Consider the following 22,966-nt stretch of genomic DNA (forward strand, 5'->3'; position numbering starts at 1 on the left):
GTGAGTTGGGAAGATTGGCTGCCGTCACCTTAACCATCCCCTCCCTCTTTTCTCATTTATTTTATTGTGGTAAAAAACACATAAAGTTTACCATCTTAACCATTTAAAAAATACACAGTATTTTTATTCATTCCTGAGAGGAAGGGAGAGGGAGAGAGAGATACAAGCATCAATGATGAAAGAGGCTCATTGATCGGCTGCTTCCTGCACGCCCCCACACTGGGGATCGAGCCCGCAACCCGGGCATGTGCCCTGACCGGGAATGGAGCCGTGGCCTCCTGGTTCCTAGGTGGACCCCCAACCACTGGGCCACGCCGGCCGGGCACCGCCTGAACCATTGTGAAGCGCGCAGGCCCGTTGTGCTAAGTATGTTCACACTGTTGTGAAGCAGATGTCCAGCGCCTTTTCATCTTGCCAGTGGGCAAGTCTACCCGTTAGACAGCCCCTCCCCCGCCGCTGGCCGCCACGGGCCACTTCCGTTCCCAGGGCGCTGGCTGCTTTAGACACTGTCCGTGGCATCGTGCAGTGTCTGTCCTTCCGCGACTGGCTTATTCCACTTCGAGGCTCATGCGCGTTGCGGCCTGGGGCAGGGTGTCTCTCCGCCTTGGGGGTAACGGTCCTCGGCGCGCTGGGCCACACGCTCCTTGTCCGCCTTCGATGGGCATGTAGGTTGTTGCTACCACTCGGCTAACGCCGCCGTGGCGTGGTGCGCGCTCTCTCTGGGCGCTGCTTTCCGTTCCTTTGGACGTTCACCGAGAGGCGGGTCGGCTGGTAGGTGCCTTTTAGTTCGGTCAGGACCCTCCACGCCATCCTCCATGGTGACGCTCCGGTTTACAACCCTCCGGGTGCGCAGGGCTCCGGCCGCACAGTCCTCCCAGCACTCCCTCCTCGCTGTCTTTGGATAATGGCCTTGCTGATGGCTGGGGGATGCTCCTTGCGGTTTTGACTTGCATTTCTCTGATGCTTAATGCTGCCGAGCGTCTTCTCATGTGCTCGTGGCCAGCTGTGTGCAGCCTCTTTTCGCTCAAGGGCATCCGTTCCAAGGAGCTCTGAGCCATGGCGGCCATGGCCATGCGTGGGGAGAGTCTGTGGCGGGGAGGGCCACGGGGGTCTTGAATAACCGTGGCCCTGCCTCCCGCCCTCCCCCTCACAGGAGAGAGTGTGCAGGGGCTCAGCAGCCGGCGGGGGGGTGAGCTTGCACTGCAAGGCGAATGCTAAAGCTCAGGGGGAGGCCGCTGTGTGTCTGCTGGGCGCATCTGGCGCATCGGGGCTTGGCGACTGCTCTCTGGGAGGCCGGGAGCTCCCAGACCACCCGCCCGCAGGGCCACCGCTGCGCCCATGCGGCTGGCCCAGCCCCGCTGGCGGCACCAGCAGCGTTTGGCTCCGGGACAGCGGCTGGCAGCTCCTCGGGGTGGAGACTTCGGGGTGTCCAACAAGAGGCCTGTGTGGCAGCTCCTGGCAGGGGAGCCCAGCAGGGGCTGGGCAAGGGCTGGGGTGGATGTCCCCTCCCACAACGCTCCGCGCCCAGACCCTCCCTCGCCTTTGGCCAGTTCCCCCTCCTCCTCCCTAAGCCCAACACTGGCGGCGGGCGGCCCCGTGGCAGCTCAGGAATGTCAAGCGGTGCCTCTCCCTTTCCAAGTGGCCAGAGAGGGCTCGCTTGCTCTGCGGGGTGTGGGGACAATGGAGTCCCAAGTCCGTCCCCCGCGCCCCCCCCCCCCACCCCGACTCTAGGAGACTTGCAGGATCCACTGGGTTGCAGCCCAGGGAGGTGAAGGGACCGATTGAAGCCCCAACGCTTGTAGAGAAGTCACGTGGAGCGCGGTGGGGAGGGGAGACAGTTCAGGCTTTATGGGAGCACAGCCCCGGGTGGCGTGGGTGGCGGGAGGGCTCGAGCACTTGGTGGTTCCTGCTGGGTACAGAGCCTGGAGGGTGGTGGCACTGGGCCCTGCCCCGCCTCCTGAGGGCCCTGTGCTGGCCTCACCTTCCTCATCTCTCCGGGTGCAGCTGGGGGAGGTGGAGGAGCTAGCTCACCCCAACCCCCCAGCTGCCTCCCGCCTGCGCTGAGAGCAGGCCAGGCTCCAGAGAGGGCGTCAGGGGTCAGCGTCCGACCGCCGAGGGTGGTGTGAGGGCCATGCCCTGTGGAGGCCGTTTTCAAGTGTATAATATAGTAACTAGAATCACCACACTGCCCATTAGGTCCCCAGAACTTAGTCATCTCCTCACTGAAAGCTTTTACCCTTGAACCAACATCTTCCCACTTCCTGGGCCCCCTCAGGCTGCTAACCACCATTTCCCTCTCTGCCTCTATGCGCTGGCTTTTGTAGATCCCCACCTGTAAGGGAGATGATGCAGTGCTTGTCTTTCGCTGTCTGACTTACTGCACTTAGCAAAATGCTCTCCACGTTGTCCCCATGGCACAGGTGGGGTCCCTAGGGCCTGGCCAGGGATCAGGGCTGCTCAGGTTCCCTGCCTCCTCCACTCCCCGCCTCTCCCCCTCCTCCTTCCCTCACTGCCCGGGTCCGCGGCCACCCACCCCCAGTTCCCCGTCCCAGCCTGGGGTCCGGCCCTGACTGGGCGATCGGGACCTGCCAGCCCAGGGGAGGGACTGGGAGGTTGGCTGGCAGGCCCCATCAGCAATCAGGGGCTGGGGGCAGCTCCTGCGTTGAGCGTCTGCCCCCTGGTGGTCAGTGTTCGTCATAGTGACCGATCATTCTGGTCGTTCCGGTCGTTCCGTTGTAATGTCACTTAGGCTTTTATATAGATAGATTATCTCACATCTTCCACATCCATTCATCTGTCGGAGGACACGCGAGATGTTTCCACAGCTCAGCTACTGTGAACCATCCTGCAGTGAACATGGGAGTGTACATATCTCTCTAAGATCATGTTTTCATTTCCTCTGGATATATCCCCGGGAGTGGGGTTGCCAGGCCACATGGTAGTTCAGTTTTCAATGTTTGAGGGGTCTCCATGCAGTTCCCACAGCGGCTGCACCAGTTTACACTCCCACCAACAGCTCATAGGGCTCCCTTTTCTCCTCGCCCACACCTGTGATGGCGCGTCTTTTTTTATGACGTCTTCTAACGGGTGTGAGGTGATAGCTCAGTGTGGTTTTGATTGGCGTTTCCCTGAGGCCAGGCACCTTTTATTTGGTAAATCTCTATTCCGTTCCTTTGCTCATTTTTAAATCAGATTGTTTGCTTTTTTTGCTATCGAGTTCTTTACATCTTTTGGATATTAACCTCTTACCAGAGACAGCATTTGCAAGTATTTTCTCTCGTTCTATCGGTGACCTTTCCGTTCTGTTGATTCTTTTGCTGTGCAGAAGCTTTTGGTTTGGTGTGGTCCCACTCGTTAATCTTTGCTTTTGTTGCTGTGCTTTTGGCGTTACAGCCACAAAATTGTTGCCAAGACCAATGTCAGGGGGCTTTCCCCCCATGTTTCCTTTAAGGAGTTTTTTGGTTTCACGTCTTATATTTAGGACTTTAACACCCCCCCCCTTTTTCTTGGCTTAAGTGTATATATTTTACCAGGGCAAAGGTATCCTTGTGCATGAACTCATGCAACACACACTATGCAGTTGCATCATTTAGAGCAGCGGTTCTCCACCTTCTGGCCCTTTAAACACAGTTCCTCATGTGGTGACCCAACCACAAAATTATTTTCGTTGCTACTTCATAGCTGTCATGTTGCTACTGTGATGAATCGTCATGTAAATATCTGAGATGCAGGATGGTCTTAGGCGACCCCTGTGAAAGGGTCGTTCGACCGCCAAAGGGGTCGCGACCCACAGGTTGAGAACCCCTGAGGTAGAGGCTTCTGCAGGGACCGGAGGTGGGCCTGACTCCTCCTCCTGCTACTTGCTGACCCACCTCTGCCAGAAGGAGCGGCAGCCAGCATGGACTCCACCACCCCGGAGGGTTGTTACATTTTTATTGATTTCAGAGAGGAAGGGAAAGGGAGAGAGAGAGAGAGAGAGAAACATCAATGATGAGAGAGAATCATCGATTGGCTGCTGCCTTCACGCCCCCTACTGCGGATGGAGCCCACAACCCGGGCATGTGCCCTTGACTGGAATCGAACCTGGGAGCTCTCAGTCTGCAGGCTGATGCTCTATCCACTGAGCCAAACCGGCGAGGGCAGCCCCAGAGGTTTTTTTGTTGTTTTTTTTACTCATCCCTCCCCCTTTGGCAACCATCAGCTTATCTTCCATATAATAAAAACATAATATGCTAATTAGACTGGATGGCCTAACGACCTTCCAGATGAAGCCAGGGCTCCGGGGGCGAGCCCCTGGCATGAATTTCATGCATCTGGACTCTAGTCTATAATAATAAAAGCGTAACATGCTCATTAGACCGGACAGCCAAACGACCTTCCGGATGTCATTCCACATGTCCTTCCGGACGGAGCCGCTGCAGGGGGGCAGAGGCAGAGGCGGTTAGGGGCGATCAGGCGAGCAGTTAGGGGACAACAAACCCATGTTTCTCTTTCGTCTCTCTCTCAAATCAATTCATAAGAAAAAAATTGTTATAAATCTACGTACAACTGTTGAGTCCCCAAAACTGTAGCCGACCACGGATACACTCAGAGGGATTGGCTCCAGGACCCCCACAGGGACCAGGATCTGCGGGTGCTCAAGTCCCTTATGTGAGATGGTGGAGGAGGAGGCATACAGTCGGCCCTCCGCCCCCAGGGATTCCCCACCTGGCATGGAAAATACCGTTTTCCATCTGCAGTGGGTTGAATCCGTGGGTGAGAAACCCAGAAGTATGGAGGCCCACGGTATGTTTACTGAAAAAAATCCACCCACGAAGCTCCAACCCCTGCTGTTCAAGCGTCCACCGGACTTGCGGTTCTCGAAGTGGACTCCTGAACCCGCCCATCAGCGACGCCTGGGGACTTGCCGAATCCCCATCCAGGTGGCGGCCCTGCAGGCGCATCTTTTTTTTTTTTTTTTTAATGTATTTTATTGAGTTTTTACAGAGAGGAAGGGAAAGGGACAGAGAGTCAGAAACATCATTGAGAGAGAAACATCAATCAGCTGCCTCCTGCACACCCCCTACTGGGGATATGCCCGCAACCACAATACATGCCCTGACCAGAACCGAACCTGGGACCCTTCAGTCCACAGGCCAACGCTCTATCCACTGCTCCAAACCGGTTATGGCTGCAGGCGCATCTTAATGAGCTGACGCCACTGCCCGGTGCACACCCTTGCCTGATTGCATCTGCCTCGGGTGTGAACTCTCACCTGGTAGGAGCAGCGATCTTTATCGCAAAGACCTACACAGTCGTTTGGAGAAAAACTACACTCTCCAAAGAGCTTGAGTTTATTTAAGTAAAAAATGGGATGAGGGGACGGAACAAGCGAGCCCCCCAGCCGAGCCCCCAGTGCATGGCGGCGCCCCACTACTGACTCCGGTGCCCCTCCATCTCTTTCGCCCCAGTGGCCACCCCTCAACCCTACAGCCACGGCATTGGGAGGACCACTGCCCCGCCCCCCCCCACAGACACCCCGCGGGGACAGGGCCAGTCCCTCAGCCCCAGCGGCCTCTTCGCGCAGACCTTGGGGGTCTGTTGTTTGAATGCTATTTGCGGTCACCCCGAGGTCGCGTCCCCACCTCTGCGCTCTGGGTGCCCGCAGACTGTGTTCCAGCCGGCAGCGCGCAGTCGCGGGCGCCGAGGGCGCAGACGCGGCCCCGAGGGCGCAGACGCGGGCCCCGAGGGCGCGGCGGACCCAGCCGCGGTGTCGTCCCCGTCCCCGTCCCGTCCCCTCCCCCTCCCGCCCCGCCCGCCGAGCCCGGAGCCCACGAGCGGACGGAGCCCAGGACAGGCGGGCCGTGGTGGCCGCGGGCCCGGGGGCGGGGCGGGCCGCCTGGACTCGGCCCCCCGGTCGGAGCGCCCGCAGCCAATGGGGCCCGTGGGGGCCGGGCCGCTGCGCCGCGATTGGCGCGCGGGGCGGGCGCGGCTCCGGGGCGGGCGGGCGGCGGCGGCGGGCGGCGCGGTTATAAGGCAGGAAAGTTCCGCTCGGAGGGCAGAGCCGGGCGCGCGCTCCTCCGGTGGTTGCCTCGTCGGGCGCGGCCGCGGGGGGACCGGTGGCGACGGCGGGAGCCCGGGGAAGGCCCCCTCGCTCGCCTGGGTGTCTCGCGGGGACCTCGGGAGGACCCCCGTGTCCCCGGACCTTTGCGCGCAGCCATGGGCAGCGTCGGGGAGCCTGGCGGGGGGCCGGGGGCGCGCGACGGGCCCGCGCAGCGTGGGGCGCCGCTGCCCACCTTCCGCTGGGAACAGATCCGCCCGCACAACCTGCCGGGCGACAAGTGGCTAGTCATCGAGCGCCGCGTCTACGACATCAGCCGCTGGGCGCAGCGGCACCCGGGGGGCAGCCGCCTCATCGGCCACCACGGCGCGGAGGACGCCACGGTAAGGGAGCCGGCCGGCGCGGGGTGGAGCCGGGCGCGCTCGGGTGGATCCTGGGCATGGTGCCCCGCTTCGCCTGCGGGGTCTTAGCGCCCTTCCCTAGCTGACCTTTGACCTCCTGGCCAGGGACCCTGACTTGGGGTGGGCTGGCGAGGGCCTCCTGTGGAGGAAGGGGGCCACGTCCCCGCTTGGGGGACCGCACCTCGGGCCATGGGCCGGGGCTGGGCTGGAGTGGGGGCTCTCAGAGGTGGGTGTGTCATGACCGAAAGAGCCCCATAGAAGAGCCCTCCCCGCACCCCCTCCCCCCCTACTCTGAGGTTCCTCCTCTCAGTTCTGCCCCCCCCCCCCCCAACCAGGTCCCTCATGCTGGGTGCCAAGGGTAGGGCCAAGACCCTAGGGGCTGGGCGAGGATGTACCATCAGAGGCTGGGGGCTGGGCAGCAAAGGCCGGGCTGGGCCCAAAGGTATGTGCTTGCCCAAGAGCTGCGGTGAATGTCAGAGGGTCAGTGACTCACCTCTCCGGGACTGGCAGCTGCCGTGGGAGAACTCTGCCAGCCAGGCTGGGTGGGCCTCCTCGGGAAGCACAGTCACCCGGGAACAGGCTGGCTCCCGGGGACCCCGACTTCCCCTCCCCAGCCCATGTCTAGACTTGCCTGGGCCGTGGAGGGGTGTGGCCTGGTCCAGGGGGACCATCTGGCTGGAGCCCAGGGGCAGAGCAGCCAACTAGGACTCCTCACGCCTGTTCCCGAAGTCCCACGTCGGGGCATCGGAGGGGGCCATGCAGTTCTGTCCTTGGCCTTCTGAGGCCCTAGATTCCAGGGGATGAGTTCCTAACTGTCAGAACTTTAGGCAGCAAGAGAGAGTGTGTCCGGTCGCAGGAGGGCCAGGCTCCCTGTTGCCAGGCCCCCTGCTCCCTGCCCGCCGCCTTCCGCCACGGGTTGCCCAGCCTTTTCGGGACTCCAGAGCAGCGATTCGCAGCCTTTCTCGTCGCACAGCACGCGCGCTAACACAGTTCTGCAACACACCAAAGATTATAGTGTTTCCCCTCTGACCAAACACACACACACAAACATACAGCTATTGTCATTTTTTAAAATGTTGACAATCGAAGGCAAAGAGGTCAGTGCCCCTGACTAAATAGTCAGGTATTGCATGTTTTATTATTATTATTATTATTATTATTATTATTTAATCCTCACCTGAGGATATTTTTCCATTGATTTTTAGGGAGAGTGGAAAAGAGAGGGAAAGACAGAGAGAAACATGGATGTGAGAGAAACACATCAATTGGTTGCCTCCTGCACGCACCTCAACCAGGGCCCGGGCCGGGGAGGAGCCTGCAACCGTGACCGGAATCGAACCCGGGACCTTCGGTCTGCAGGCCGACACTCTATCCACTGAGCCAAACCGGCCAGGGCAGGTATCGCATGTTTTAAACTTTCTTCAGCACACGGCGCACCTGCCGCGGTGCACCGATGGAAAAAGGCTGTTTCTGAGGAAAGAGGCCCTCCTTCCCCGCTTCCACCCCGGGAGGCTGAGGGGTGAGGGTCAGCGGCCTCCTAAACCTCCCGAAACGGGCAGAAAGCCTCGTCCTTCCGGCCGAGAGGCCGGGTGGTGGCCACGGAGGTGAAGCTGACCATGGCCAGTAAGCGTGTGGCCATGTGCAGACCTGCATGTGTGAGAACGCTGCACGTGTGTGCGTTCCTGTCAAGGTAGGGGGTACCAGGCGCCACAGCTGCCCCCCTCGGCCTGGCTGGGCCCTGGCCGCCCCTCACGGACCCTGTCGATGCTTGTTCTGGCCTTTTCCAACCTCGGATCCGCAGGGCAGGATGGGAGCAGGTGAGAAGTCGACGGAGAGCTTTCAGTAACTGCATTTTCCTCCTTGCTGCCCAGACCTGTGCCCGGGACCCTCCCATGTGGTGTGGGGACCCCAGCATACAGTTAGCCCTTGACCCTGAGACCTCCACCTGATGGTTTTCTTATTGATTCATCACCAATGAAGTCTGTTTCTTGTTTAAAAAAAAAACAAAAACCTGTGCCCTGGGGCTGGGTCATGGCTCAGCCATTGGAGGCCCTGAGTGACCTTGAACCAGGCATGTCATTCCTCTGAGCCTCAGTTTCCTTATCTGTACAATGGGGAGAGTGGGGCCAGACGGCAAGCGGCCAAGGGCAGGACTGGCCAGTATATGTTTCTGTCTGACGAGTGTGGGTGGGCCCTGCAGACTGCGTAGTGCATGGGGACAGCCACGGCATAACCACCCCTTGCTGGGTGACCGTGTCTGGTTCCGCCACGTCTGTCACAGGAAAGTTGCATTAGGCCACCTCTTAGCTTCCCCAAGGCCCGGAACACTGGGTGGGAGTTGCCAGGAACACCTGGTCTGTTCAGGCCAAAAGGGTTATGAGGTGGCTGAGGTTGGGGGACCCTGTCTTTGTCCATATGGGCCCACCAGACAGACCAGGGACTGGACCAGCCCAGGGCCCGCCCTGCGTGGTCAAGCCCAGACCCCAGGTCCTGGAGACCAGGTGGGGGTGGGGCAGCTGTCTTGCCAGGGCCGTCCATCAGCTGTTCTCATGTCCAGGCAGCAGTAGCCTCCCTGCCAGGAAATTCCCAGAGTTCCTGGGCCATTAAGTCAGCCTGTGGCCATCCTGGGATGCAGAGCGGTACCCCGGGGAGAGCGCTCCGGGCCCTGCGCCAGGTTTGTCTAAGAGTCAGAGGCAGCCTGCAGGGAGCGGAGCCAGCTGGGAGAGGCAAGGCCTGGCTGTTGCACAAGAGACTGCGTCCTATCCCAGGAGCTCCCGGGACCCTATGGCCAGGGGTACGCCTGGGCCGGGCGCCGAGCACCCACCGTGGCTCTGAAGTCAGATTTATAGATAGGCTGTCTTCACCCCCAGGCCCTATTGTGATTATTCCCGCTTTACAGACGAGGAAACAGGGGCTCAGACAGGCAAAGTGACTTGAAATTAACAGTTAGATCTGCAGCGTGGCTCAGTGGCTGCGCATCGACCTATGAACCAGGAAGTCATGGTTTGATTCCCAGTCAGGAAACATGTCCGGGTTGTGGGCTCGATCCCCAGTGTGGGGCGTACAGGAGGCAGCCGATCAATGATTCTCTCTCATCATTGATGTTTCTATCTCTCTCTCTCTCTCTCTCCCTTCCTCTCTGAAATAATATATGTGTGTGTGTGTGTGTGTGTGTGTGTGTATTTAAATTTGATTTAAAAAAAGTTAGGTCTGGGTTTTGAACCCACAGCCCACGCTCTTTGCCACATGCTACACTGGGACTTAGCTGTTTATTCCATTCATTCATTCATTCATTCGTTCGTTCGTTTTCAGTTATTGAATCACGGTGCCCATCAGTCGGTGGCCGATGAGCATATCCTGAGTGTCCGTCCTCACCTGAAGAGATGGCCGTGGAAACCTCTGCGGGAGGGAGCCCCTTGGCAGGCGGACCGGCTGGAGCAGAGGCTCCGAGGGGGGACCTGCTCTGCGTTCAGGGACCAGCAAGGCAGGCTGCAGGGCTGGCGTCGAGCAGTGGGGAGCGGGGCAGGTGGGTGGGTCCAAGGGTAGCGGACGCCGCTCCTGCTGGCTTCTGTGTCCTGGGAAGCAGGACTTTGGTTTTATTCTAAGGGGCCTTGCAGGGCACAGCAGGGAAGCCAGGGGAGTCTGATGCAGATTTAAAATGACCCCTAATGGGGAGGGGGAAGGCAGAGCCTCCCAGGAAAAGGGCAGGGGGGCTAAGGGACAAGATGACGGGTCCCAAAGGGCAGTGTGGCCAGGGCAGGAGACGCTGTGGTGCAGGCGTGCCAGGGGAGCCGTCGGGAAATAGCTCAGTACCTCTCTGAGCTGAGGCAGGTACTAGTGTCAGCCCATTTTGCAGATGGGGAGACTGAGGCTGAATATGGTGATGGAAAAGGACCTTCTTGGGGCCCTTGAACAGCAGGGCCTTCCCCCTGGGGCTTGGAGGGTGGGGTTGTGTCTGGTGGTTGTTGGGGAGAGGCAGAGCCCATCCTGAGGCTTGAGTGAGGGTGGGTGCAGAGGGGACCGGCCATGAAGTCGGTTCCAGAGCTTCCACCCACCACACTGGCTGCCGTGAACACCCTGCTGCCTAACGACATGTGACCCCTGGGCTCCGTGGGCGTTTTCTGCAGCCCCCCCCCCCCCCCCCCGGCCCCCAGCCCCTTCCCAGGATCGCAGTGAGCAGGGTGGGTGCTGGCGGCCCTCCTCATCCTCCCAAGGGTCCCGCGCTGCCATGGGCTTCTCATGGAACAGCCGAGGAGAGAGGCCCAAGAGCCAGCGTGCCTGGCCGCTGGGGGTCACCGCTGGGCCAGGGACACTTGCGAGGCCGAGGGTGCTGGGTGGCGGAGTCCCTGAGAGGTGGGCCAGCCTGTCACAGGGCCACCGGCAGAGCTGGGAGACAGGGCGGCCTCGGGAGGCTCTGTCCTTGAGCTGGGCTCTGCCGTATGGGCCGGAGTTGGATGTGCCATGTTCAGAGCTGTGTGCCCTTCGGCCTCTTGTGCCTCAGTTTTCACATCTGCAAAATGGGGACACTGATCGCGCTTGCCTGTTGGCTGTCTGCGAGGAGGGCCAGGGAGCGGCCGGAAGGAGCGTCTGAGCGCTGGGCGTGCGTCCCTGTGCTGTCTTCGCCGGGAGAGGGAGGGCGGGCGGGCATCCCCTCACCCCGTCTCCACAGCCACTGCCTCCTTCAGGCGCCGGCCCCGATCACCCCACCTGCCCTGTGCCACCCCCTTCCTTTCTTTTTTTATTTGTTGTTACTCCTCACCTGAGGATATTTTCCATTGATTTTTAGAGCGAGTGGAAGGGAGGGGGAGAGACGGAGAGAAACATCCATGTGAGAGAGACATATTGATTGGTTGCCCCCCGCACGTGCCCCACCAGGGCTGGGGATCGAGCCTGTAACTGAGGTTTGTGCCCTTGACCGGAATTGAACCCGGGGCCCTTTAGTTCATGGGCCAATGCTCTACCCACTGAGCCAAACTGGCCAGGGCTCCACCCTCTGTCTGATCTGGAATATTCCAGAATCTTTGGAGAGTGGCCAGAAATGCTCCCTCACCCCCACTGTATCTCTGGGGTGGAGGGATGCCCCCCTCAAGTTGGCCGGGACTTGACCGTGCCGGACACACAGCATGTCCTGGCCTGTCACCCCTGCGACCCAGCCTCCTAGGCTCCAAATCGGAGTGGGCTCGGGTCAGAGCGTGGCTGGGAAGCGCCTGCCGGGCTCCAGGCTCCTCTGAGCGCTCCACCTGCGCTGGCCGAGTCCTCCCCGGGGCCCACGGGCGGGACATCTGTGGTTCCTGATGAGGAGACAGAGTGCAGGGGGTGGTGTTGGTGACTCCATGCCCAGCTCAGAAGTGGCAGCTCACGTTCCCTGCCCGGCAGGCCGGCTCCAGCGCCCTCCCACTCCCGCCCCTGAGCCAGCCGCTCCGGGAGCTCAGGGCTGGGCAGGGCTGGAGCCACTCCCAGGCCCAGGGCCCGAGGCGGGGCTGGGTGAGAGCTGTGCCTGCGAGGGGGGGCAGCACAGGGATGGACCTGGGTTTCGTCCCCGCTGCCCCCAGCACCTGGTCTCCGTTCCCTCACCTGCCTCCAGTGCATGTGCCTCCGGGCGGTGGCTTTCGTCCACTTCTCACCCCTCCTCCCAGCCCCTGCCCCGGGCAGCGCTGTGAGCAGGGCCTGTCCTGCACCAGCAGCGTGTGTTGAGGGGCACAGTGTCACCCCAGCTTTGCCCCAAGATCCGGTGAGAGACCTGAGTGCCACCTTCGACTTGTCAGGTGGGAGGGGCCTGGGGTTTGCACCCGCGTCCCTGGAAGGACGCTTCTGAGTGCCCCAGGGTGGACGGCAGGGGTGCCCCCTGCTGTTTCCTCAAACTCGGTCAGTGTGGCCAGGAAACGCCAGGACACCCTCCTGTCCCCACCGCCCAGGCCCAGGGCAGCGGGCCCTTGGCTGCTTGGGATGGTGGCAGCCTCATGGTGAGGGCCCCACACACACCTAGTAGGGCTGCTGCCGAGTGGCCACAGCACAGCTGTCGGTGGGACCGGGTTCTGAGCCAGCCTCCATCAGAGGGAGCTTAGCCTCGCTGAGCCTTCCGCCGGCCCGGTCCTTAGGCAGCAGCCGCGGGGAGGACGGGCTCACAGGCCCCGGCAGCCAGGCTCCAGGAAAGCTGTTCGCTGGCCCATCAGGGTGTGCTCGGCGGCCAGGGACCCACCTTGCGGGAAGCCCAGGGCAGGGGCCGCCCCGCCCAGCCGCCCTGCTCTCCAAGGACCTGCTGTGCCTCTGTGCGTCCCTGTGCGTGTGCCCCTGTGCATGTGCCCCTGTGCGTGTGCCTCTGTGCCCGTGCCCCTGTGTGTGTGCCTCTGTGCCCGTGCCCCTGTGCGTGTGCCCCTGTGCGTGTGCCCCTGTGCCCGTGTGCCCCTGTGCGTGTGCCTCTGTGCCCGTGTGCCCCTGTGCGTGTGCCTCTGTGCGTGTGCCTCTGTGCGTGTGCCTCTGTGCGTATGCCCCTGTGCCCGTGTGCCCCTGTGCGTGTGCCTCTGTGCCCGTGTGCCCCTGTGCATGTGCCTCTGTGCGTGTGCCCCTGTGTGTGTGCCCCTGTGTGTGTGCCTCTGTGCATGTGCCTCTGTGCCCATGTGCCTCTGTGCCCGTGTGCCTCTGTGTGTGTGCCCCTGTGCATGTGCCTCTGTGCCTGTGTGCCCGTGTGCCTCTGTGCCCATGTGCCTCTGTGCCCGTGTGCCTCTGTGTGTGTGCCCCTGTGCGTGTGCCCCTGTGCGTGTGCCCCTGTGCGTGTGCCTCTGTGCCTGTGTGCCCCTGTGCGTGTGCCCCTGTGCGTGTGCCCCTGTGTGTGTGCCTGTGTGCCCGTGCCCCTGTGCGTGTGCCCCTGTGCGTGTGCCTCTGTGCCTGTGTGCCTGTGTGCCCATGCCCCTGTGCGTGTGCCTTTGTGCCCGTGTGCCCCTGTGCGTGTGCCTCTGTGCGTGTGCCTCTGTGCGCTGCCAGGGGAGGTTCCGAGGGAATCAGAGTCTTGGCCTTAAGAAGGAAGGAAGTTCTGACACAGGTTACAACAGAGATGAGCCTTGCAGACAGGATGCTAAGTGACAGGTCAGCCACAAAGGGACAAATATTGTATCATTTCTCTTCTGTGAGGTCCCTAGACTGTCACATTCACGTGGAGGTAAAGCAGAACTGTGGGTGCCGCGGGCTGGGGGGGGGGGGTCGCCTTTAATGGGGCAGCGTTGAGTTTGGGAGGATGGAAAAGCCCTGGAGGTGATGGCGGTGATGGTTGCCCAGCAAAGGGAAGACACTTCATGCCCTGAACTGTATCTTCGAAAACGGTTACCATGTGCATTTTATGCCGCTCGGCTGCGGTTACAAAGTTAGAGCCCTGGCCCCGGCTCAGGTGGCTGAGCGCCGTCCGTGCTCCGGGCTCGATCCTCAGTCGGGTGCGTGGGGGAGGCAGCTGGTCAATGCTCTCTCTCTCGCCCTCTCCCCTCCTCTCTCTAAAACCAATAAGAACACACATATGTTTGTAATTAAGGGAAAAAACCTTAGCCGTCCAGAGTCAGGATGGCCCTGGAGCAGTGGTCGGCACACTGCGGCTCGCGAGCCACATGCGGCTCTTTGGCCCCTTGAGTGTGGCCACGAAGTTTCAGTCGCACTGTACGTGCGCGCCCGCACGTGGTGTTTGGTGGAAGAGCCACACTCCAGGGGCCACAGTTTGCCGACCACTGCCCTGGAGTCTTGCCCCTGGATTTGCCGAGCTCCAGGCAGAATGGACTCACTCTAGGTCACAGTGAGGGTCCGCTGAGCCCCTCCCTGCCCCCTCCAGCGCTGGGCAGGGTCCTGGCAGCTTCCTCGGGGGCCAGCCTCCCTCCCGGCCGTGTGCCCTCCATCAGGCTTCCTCCAGGGGAGGGTGTGCACGCCACAGTTCACACAGCCCCTCTTCCCTTCCCGCGGGCCTAGGTCATTCCAGAAGCTTCACCTTCCCAGCTCCCCCACCCCACCAGCACCCTGCAGGCCTCCTGCAGGTGTGGCCCCTGAGGAGCTGGGGAGGGGGGTGGGAGTGGGGGGGTTCCCAAGCTGCTTCCCTCCTGGGACTGCGGGACGCCTGGCAGTAAAGACAGGCCCGGCTGCCACTTCTGTTCCACACTCACCGGAAGCTGGTGGCTCACTAGTGAGCGGACAGGCGGCCGCCCCGTCCAGTCCCCTTCTGCAGAGGCACCTCCTCAGCAGCCGGTCACCTCCCCAGGCCCCTGGGACAGCACCGCGGGTCCCTGCCCGGCCCCTCCCCAGAGAGCCCCTGAAAGCCGGGTGGGGACAGGCAGCTGAGGAACTGTGAGCAGCCGGAACCCCTCACACCGCGACTAGATCGGGGAGGCTGAGCGGCCCGGGGTGACGGCCAAGGTCACCGCACTCAGCAGTGCCCAGGCCCCTCCCAGGCCAGTGTCTTGGCCTTTATCTGCCTCCGTGTCTCTCCCCTGACCCCGGCGCCTGCACTGCTCTGCTCATTTACAGAGAAGGTCAGACCTATTTCATTTACTTTTTGAAAGACATACCTTCTGCGCCTGCTTTTAAAATCAAACGGGTTTCACTGTTGAGTGTCTTCCCTGTAAACCCCCAAGAACTCGGCCTGCGCGGCCCTCCAGGGAGCACCCCCCTCCCCGCTGCCCCCCCACACACCCCCTACCCGCCCCCGCGGCCGGATGTGACACCTGTGACCCAGGCCTGATTTTCAATGCCGCAGAAAAGCATGTGATTTCCAGAAAGCTTTTCAGAGATTTTTTTAAAAATATATTTTATTGATTTTTTTACAGAGAGGAAGGGAGAGGGATAGAGAGTTAGAAACATCGATGAGAGAGAAACATCCATCAGCTGCCTCCTGCACACTTCCTACTGGGGATGTGCCCGCAACCAAGGTACATGCCCTTGACCGGAATCGAACCTGGGACCCTTGGGTCTGCAGGCCGATGCTCTATCCACTGAGCCAAACCGGTTAGGGCGAGATTTTTTTGTTTTTAAGTTGAAAACTATGATAAAAGGAATCACGAGTCTTTCAAGGAGACCTCCTAGCTGCTAGCAGACCCAGAGTATTGTGCACCCAGTAGGTTTGGAGAGAGCCTGCGTGCGGTCAGAGCCGCTGGGCCCGGCTGGCAGGGCCCCAGGGCCGGGGAGGACCAGGGCGGCTCCCGGGTGAGGCTGACCCCCTGGGTGGCTAGTCCTTTGGCCACTGAACAGCCCGCTGACTCTCACCCGACTGTCTCGTCTGCTCTGCCCTCCCGCCAGCCGTCCTCCCGCTCGCCTGCGGCCTCGGGTGCTGCTCCGCGGTCTGTCTGTCTGTCTGCCTGCCCCCCTGACTGTCTGCTCTCCTTCAGGACACCTTCCATGCCTTCCACCAGGACCTCAGCTTCGTGCGCAAGTTCCTGCAGCCCCTGCTGATCGGGGAGCTGGCCCCTGAGGAGCCCAGCCAGGACGGAGCCCAGAACGTGAGCAGGGCCTGGTGGCGGCCGAGCCATCCGGGGGGCACGGGGGGCACGACTGTAGCAGCTCCAGCGGCAGCACCCCAAGGGGACCCGGGGCCACGGCTGTCTGCCAGCCCCTCCTCGGCAGGCAGTTGGGGGTGAGCTGAGGGACGCCTGCTCTGGGGCCGCATACCCGGCTGCAGCGAGCATTCTGATGAGCTGAGCTGGAAGGGCTCAGCCCATGCTGGCTGTTTCTGCTTCTCACAGACCCCACTTTTTTCAGGGGAGCCTCTGCCTCCAGGTGGCAATCCAGGTCACACCCCAAGCCAGGCGCTCTTGTCCCTCTGACCCCTTTGGCCACACCCCGTGGGCCTGGCCTGGGAGGAGTGGCTGTGGGGCGTTTCTGGGGACACCTGGGACTTGGTTCCCTCCCCTGATGGGCCACTCGCCGCGGCAGGTCCAGCTGGTCGAGGACTTCCGCGCCCTGCGCCAGGCGGCCGAGGACATGAAGCTGTTCGAGGCCCAGCCGGCCTTCTTCACGCTCCTGCTGGTCCACATCCTGGCCATGGAGCTGCTCGCCTGGCTCATCATCTACCTCCTGGGTCCCGGCTGGCTGCCCAGCACCCTCACCGCCCTCATCCTGACCGTCTCTCAGGTGACCCAGCTGTCTTGCAGCCCCTAATCTGTCCAACAGACACACGTGGACATTCTAGACTCATTTGCTGAGTGAATGAATGAATGAATGAACAGAGGAGTGAATGAGTGAACGACCAACCAGAGACCCCATAAGGTGTGTATCTGAGGGCCAAGCTGCGTTTTATTTAATTAACTAATTAATGAATTATTTTAAGCCTCAGCTGAGGATCTTTTCCCCTGGATTTCTAGAGAGAGCGGAAGGGAGGGAGGGAGGGAAGGGGGGAAGAGGGAGGAGAGAGAGGAGTATCTACCTGAGAGGGACACATCGATTGGTTGCCTCCTGCATGCTCCCCACTGGGGCTGGGGAACCTGCAACCGAGGTCCGAGGTCCGTGACCTTGACCCGGGAATCAAACCGGCGACCCTTGGGCCAGAACTCTAACCACTGAACAACCGGCCAGGCCTCAAGCTGCATTTGAAATGAGCTGAGGAAGCTCCTTCCTTCACCCTGAGTGCGCACAGGGCAGGGAGCCAGAGGGCTCTACCCCAGCCCCGTGACGTGCAGGCCCCGAGACCTCCCGGAACTCAGTGTTCTGTAAAAAGAGGAAGCTGGTAGACCAGGTCCTGAAAGGACTGTTAGCTGTGGGTGTGCCTCCTGAGCTGGGGTGTGCCGCACCAGCACAACCAAGGGTGATCCCGAGTGGGGGGGTGAAAGGATTAAGGAAAGACAGACAAGAGAATGAAAGCTGGGTCTCGTTGGGACGCTGCTCCCTGATGAGGAGACAGCGCCGGCACCCACAAGCCGTGTCTTTATTTTATAGCAGATGCCACGAGGCAAAGTAGGGGCGTGATCACGTTGTTTACAGCATTCTCGTGAGTTTCAACCTCACTCAACCACATGCACCTGAACTCTATCACAAGGCACTCGGGGCCACGTGTTCGGACCACAGGTTCAAGCTTACAACCGCAGCCGTTGGCTATGATTGTGCTGGGAGGGCCCTGCCCTCCAGCTGGGACTTGCACGTGGCAATGAGAGGACCCTGTCCTTTCATTAGTCCGAGGCTTGAACCTGGCCAAAACACCGTAACCGCGCCCCACACTGGGGGGCTCACTGGGGCTCCAGGGCTGGGCCCCCAGGCAGCCAGCACCCTCCCCCGGGGCCGGAGTCAGTGGCCGGATCCCCTGAGCCTGCCTCTCTCCCCAGGCCCAGAGCTGGTATTTGCAGCACGACCTGGGCCACACGTCCGTTTTCCGGAGGCCCCGGTGGAACCACGTGGCCCAGCAGTTTGTGATGGGACATCTGAAGGTGAGGGTGGGGCATGTGGTGGGCAAGCAGGGGCTGAGCTGGGGTGCCAAGCGTGCGGGCACGCGTGGTGGACATGGCCTGGCCCCCCCCTGAGCCCCCTCTCCCCTGCAGGGCTTCTCCGCCCATTGGTGGAACTTCCGCCACTTCCAGCACCACGCCAAGCCCAACGTCTCCTACAAAGACCCGGACGTGACCTTGGCGCCCATCTTCCTCTTGGGGGAGTCGTCTGCTGAGGTTCGTGGGGAGGACGTGGACACACACTGGCTGGGCCTGCTGCTGAGGGGGACTGGCCCCCGACCAAGCCCCCGACTCTAGTTCCAGGCTGAGCCCCTACCCCAGAGGTACCCCCTCCCCCCCGCCCAGCCTGCTGCGACGATGGGCGCAGTGGCTAGAATCTAGAGTTGTTGTTGCACCGTGGCCCCCGCCAGCCCCCGGCCCCTGCCTGGGAGGAGGGGGCCCCGGAGAGCTGCGCCCCCAGCCGCCACCTGTCTCCACAGTACGGCAGGAAGAAGCGCAGATACCTGCCCTACAACCACCAGCACCTGTACTTCTTCCTCAGTGAGTCCCCGTGTTCCCCCGAGGGCGGGGCACGGCCGGGGGACCACGCCTGAGCCTGCGCTGTCCGCTTCTGCCTGCTGGGCAGCCGCCAGCCACCCCTCGGGGAAGGGGCACTTGTGAACCATCCGCATCACGGCGCCTCCCAGCCTCTCCCAGCCCCTGCTCGGCCACCCCTGCCCGCAGCCTGTGCCGACTGCCCCACTGCCAAGCCTTGGCCCCTGCTGGGCCCCCTCCTGGGGTGCCCTCTTCCTTCCAGCCCTCACATCAGGGCGGTCCAGAGCCCTAGAGGGTTAGAGCACTCGTGGGGGTGCACAGGAGGAGGATCAAGGGTGTGGCCATGAAAGGCTGGCCCTGACCTGCAGGAGGGACAAGGAGGCGGAGAGGCGAGGGTCAGCCTCAGGAGCCTCGGCCGCGGAGGGAAGAGTGGGGACCAGGCCTGGTGGGTGATGGGGTCACCCCTGGCTGGGCCCAGCACCGAGTCCCCGGGCGTCCTGGAGTAACCGCCCCCCTCGGCCAGCGGGCGCCGCCCTGTCCTGAGCCTCTGTCCTTGCAGTCGGCCCGCCGCTGCTCACGCTGGTGAACTTCGAGGTGGAGAACCTGGCCTACATGCTGGTGTGCCTGCAGTGGCAGGTGAGTGGCGGCGGGAGGGCCCGGGGCCAGCCCCGTCCACGAATGCAAACAGGTGCGCGTGCCATGCAGCCGTGTGGCACCTGTGCGCGGGGGCCGGCCAGTGTGCGCCGAGGGCATGGCGTGGGGCTGGTGGCGGGGTGTCCTCCCTGGGGGTTAACTCCACCCGCATTTGTCTCCCAGGCAGGGGTTCCCCTCCTCAGCCCCTCCATGGCACCCTCACTCCTGTGCTCAGTGGGCAGGGCAAGGACCCCTCCCTCCACCTGGCCGAGAGGGGCATGACCCGTCCAGGACTCCGAGGCACATCGAGCGGGAAGGGTGGGTGACCTGGGCCCCCTGCCGGCTGCTTCTCGACCTCTGTCCTCCGCCCCCTGCAGGACCTGCTCTGGGCCGCCAGCTTCTACTGCCGCTTCTTCTGGTCCTACATCCCCTTCTACAGCGTCTCCGGGGCCCTGCTCCTCTTCGTGGCTGTCAGGTACGGCGTTCACACCCCGGCAGCAGGGGGCCCTGGCCACAGCCCGCCGCCCTCAGTGCCTCCACTTCCCCATCTGCAGGATGGGACAGCAAGACTGCTCCCGGGTGTGGAAGAACCAAGTGACTCGAGAGTGGCGGGCTCCCCGGGACAGTGGGTCTAGGGCCGTGGTCGGCAAACCGCGGCTCGCGAGCCACACGCGGCTCTTATGCCCCTGGAGTGCGGCTCTTCCACAAAATACCACGTGCAAGCGTGCACATACAGTGCGATTGAAACGTCGTGGCCCATGCGCAGGAATCGGTATTTTGTGGAAGAGCCACACTCAAGGGGCCAAAGAGCCGCATGTGGCTCGCGAGCCTCGGTTTGCCGACCGCTGGTCTAGGGGAAGCGGCCCCGTGGATGTTCACCTCTCGGGCAGGGCTGCTCTGGGCTCAGCCGGCATGGAGCCTGCTGGTCGCGGCTGCTCCACACACCAGCGGGGGAGGGTTTACGCAGCCCCATTGTACAGATGAGGAAGCTGAGGCCGGGTCCGCTGCGCGTGTGAGCTGGACAGGGGCAGTGCTGAGCCTTCCCCGCGTGCAGGGTCCTGGAGAGCCACTGGTTCGTGTGGATCACGCAGATGAACCACATCCCCAAGGAGATTGGCCACGAGAAGCACCGGGACTGGGCCAGCTCGCAGGTGGGCCGCGTGGGCCAGGAGGGGGGCCTCCTGGCAGGAGGCGGGGTCACAGCTGAGGGGGAAGGGGGCCCTGAGGGGGCTGCCGGGTCCAGGGCATGCCGTGGGCTCGGGGCTCCGTGCCAGCCTCCCTCACCTGAGCCCCCACCCGCTCCGGCAGCTGGCAGCCACCTGCAACGTGGAGTCCTCACCCTTCATCGACTGGTTCAGCGGGCACCTCAACTTCCAGATCGAGCACCAGTGAGCGCGGCCCAGGGCCCCGCGGGGTGGGCGTGAGTCTTCCCACGGGCGGTCTGGGCTCCCTGGGGCCCGGGAGGGTGGTGAGCAGGGCCTGGGGTGGGGGGGTGGGCGTCCCTCTGGCACCCCCCCACCTCAGGTGCCAGCACATCCCCCCCCCCCCCCCCCGCAGCCTCTTCCCCACGATGCCCAGGCACAACTACCACAGGATCGCGCCGCTGGTCAAGGCACTGTGTGCCAAGCACGGCCTCACGTACGAGGTGAAGCCCTTTCTCACCGCCCTGGTGGACATCGTCAGGTAAGGGCTCCTCGTGGCCCCCGGGGCCCTGTCCGCCTGGTCCCCACAGCCCCTCTCTGAGCCCCCCAGGCCCTCTGGGAGCTGACCTGTGAGGCCTTTCCCATCAGCCTTTCCGTCCTCAGCCTGCGGCCTCCCTTCCCAGCCTTCACTCCCAGGCCCTGACCGAGGCTCCAGATCCCTGGCTTCTAGGCCTGACATCCCAGCAGGGGACCCAGAAAGCAAGCGCCTACAATAAGTGAATTACAGAAAACGCGAGGGAGGGAGTGGTGCTTTGGCAAAAAAAAAGAGACTACAAAACCCATGGATGGAGGCAGGAGAGGGGCGCCAGGCAGGGCGCCAGGGGCAGGCAGCTGGCATGGAGGCGACAAGTGAGCAGACAGTCGGGAGGGGAGAGGGCTGGCCACGGAGACGTCTGGGGAGGAATATTCTGGGCGGGGAACAGCCGTGCAAAAGCCCGAGGCAGGAGCTGGTGTGTGGGAGCCGCTGAGCGGGCCCGGGGGAGGGACACGCAGGAAGTGGATTCTGGGAAGATGCTCTGGCTGCGAGGATGCGCGGAAGGGGCGAGAGGGGAAGCAGACAGAGCAGGGCGGGTGGGCTGGGCGGCGGGAGCCTGGGCGGTGGGGGGCGGGGGCCAGACCCCCCAGCCAGGGCCCTCCCACCTGTGCCTGGTTGCCCTTCCTTCATCCGGTGTTTGAACCCCTGCTTCTCCTTCATGGCCCTTCCCAGCCTCCTCCGCGGGGCCCGGCCACGCCGCCTGGCCCCGTTAGGACACCTGGCACAGCGTTTCCCACGAGTCATTGGTATCTCTGGCTCCTCTGCCAACCTTGGGCTCGTGGTGGACAGGGGCCGGGCCGCACCAATCCCTGGGCTGCAGGGCCCAGCAGGAGGCAACAGAGTGGGGGAGGAGGGACAGGCCCACCCTGGCTCCTGCCTGGACTTGGCCTTGCTCTACCCCTCCCCCCGCCCTGCTCCCACGCCAGGTCTAGATTCCACTGTTCTCAGTCCACCCCTTCACCCCCACCCAGCGGCCTGCCCCAGGGGGAAGGGGGGGAGGGGGACACCTCCGAGCATAGGCATCATCTTGGGGGGCGGGGTTGGTATCTGGCAGTTGAGTCCCCAACACCCACCCCCACCCCTGCCTCCCAGGTCGCTGAAGAAGTCTGGCAACATCTGGCTGAAAGCCTACCTCCAGCAGTGAAGGTGGCACCCAGGGCTCCACCACAGCCAGCTCAGGCAGGCTCCACCCGCCTCCTCCCGGCCCTGCCATCTTCCCCTCCGCCCTCTTGCCACCCTAAGGCCACAGCTCTGGGCCCAACAGGACAGGGGCGAGGGGGATGGGACGTGAAGCCACAAGGTGAGCGTGTCACGTTTTCCTGGAGCAAAAACTGAGGCAGACTGTTATTTTTATATAAAGACAAACCCAGATCTGTGATGGAATAAAGTATTGAACTTGCATGAATTTTGGAGCTGGATTCTGCCAAGACCCCCAAGAGGAGCTGAGGGCCATCGGGGTGTTGGGGGCGGGAGGATGGGGGGATGGTGCTTTCGGAGTTTCCCTCTGCATTGGGCTTACGTGGCCTAAGGGCCTGGTTCCTTCCTGTCCTTTACCCACTCACCAGCAACCTTGGGGGGGGTCACACGGGCTCCCCTCACTTTACTCCTGGGCACAGTGGGGCAGGGGCTGGTCCAGCGGACAAGGGTCGAGGGCTGAGGGCCACTGTGCAGGTGGCCCCACGCAGGATGGGGAAGCCAGTACATCCTGGACCGGCACTGCCTCCTCCCGGAGCCTCTGGTGAGGGGCCTCAGAGAGCATGTGCGGGGGTTGGGGGGGGCACCTGCCCATCTCAGTACCACACCTGTCACCGCACCAGTGGGGACGCAGCCTGACTGCGCTCAGCCCCCACATAGGTGATGCCGGCTCGCCCGGGCCACCTGGCGCCGCGGGCTTCGCTGCAGCTGCTGCGGGGATGGCTGGGCCCCAGAGGCGCTGCCGTTTCATCCCTGGAGTCTGAGAGCAGCGTGTGAGCTCAACCCTCTTGCCGTACCCTTAGGCAGCCCCTGCCCTTCACTGAGCCTCAGGCTCCTCATCTGAGAAATGGGTGCGGTTGGCCGTGGGCCTGGGATGTTCTTGGAGGTGTGGAGGGCTCAGAGTTGCCTTTTGGAGCTTCCTGAAGGTGGGAGGAAGGGAGAGCTGGGCCGCTGGCCCCCTGCAAGCTCAGTCCCAACGCACCGAAGCAGCTCCAAGCTGAGGTGAAGGTTCCTGTTGTGTGTTTTCA

General features: G+C 62.3%; 1 protein-coding gene across 1 annotated transcript; it reads left to right on the top strand.

Moving 5' to 3' along the window:
• The first annotated feature begins 6,056 nt into the window (after window positions 1-6,056).
• On the top strand, window positions 6,057-22,149 carry FADS3 (fatty acid desaturase 3). The gene is made up of 12 exons (XM_070427200.1): window positions 6,057-6,423; window positions 15,795-15,905; window positions 16,339-16,536; window positions 17,721-17,822; window positions 17,934-18,056; window positions 18,320-18,380; window positions 18,934-19,010; window positions 19,385-19,482; window positions 20,062-20,158; window positions 20,316-20,395; window positions 20,565-20,690; window positions 21,837-22,149. Exons 1-12 carry the CDS (start codon window positions 6,199-6,201, stop codon window positions 21,886-21,888), a joined length of 1,350 nt encoding a protein of 449 aa, XP_070283301.1. The 5' UTR covers window positions 6,057-6,198; the 3' UTR covers window positions 21,889-22,149.
• The last annotated feature ends 817 nt before the right edge of the window (window positions 22,150-22,966 follow it).

This window comes from Myotis yumanensis, unplaced genomic scaffold (assembly GCF_028538775.1).
Source record: "Myotis yumanensis isolate MYYU_CA2020_CCGP unplaced genomic scaffold, mMyoYum1.0.hap1 SCAF_10, whole genome shotgun sequence".
NCBI classification, from domain to species: Eukaryota; Metazoa; Chordata; class Mammalia; order Chiroptera; family Vespertilionidae; genus Myotis; species Myotis yumanensis.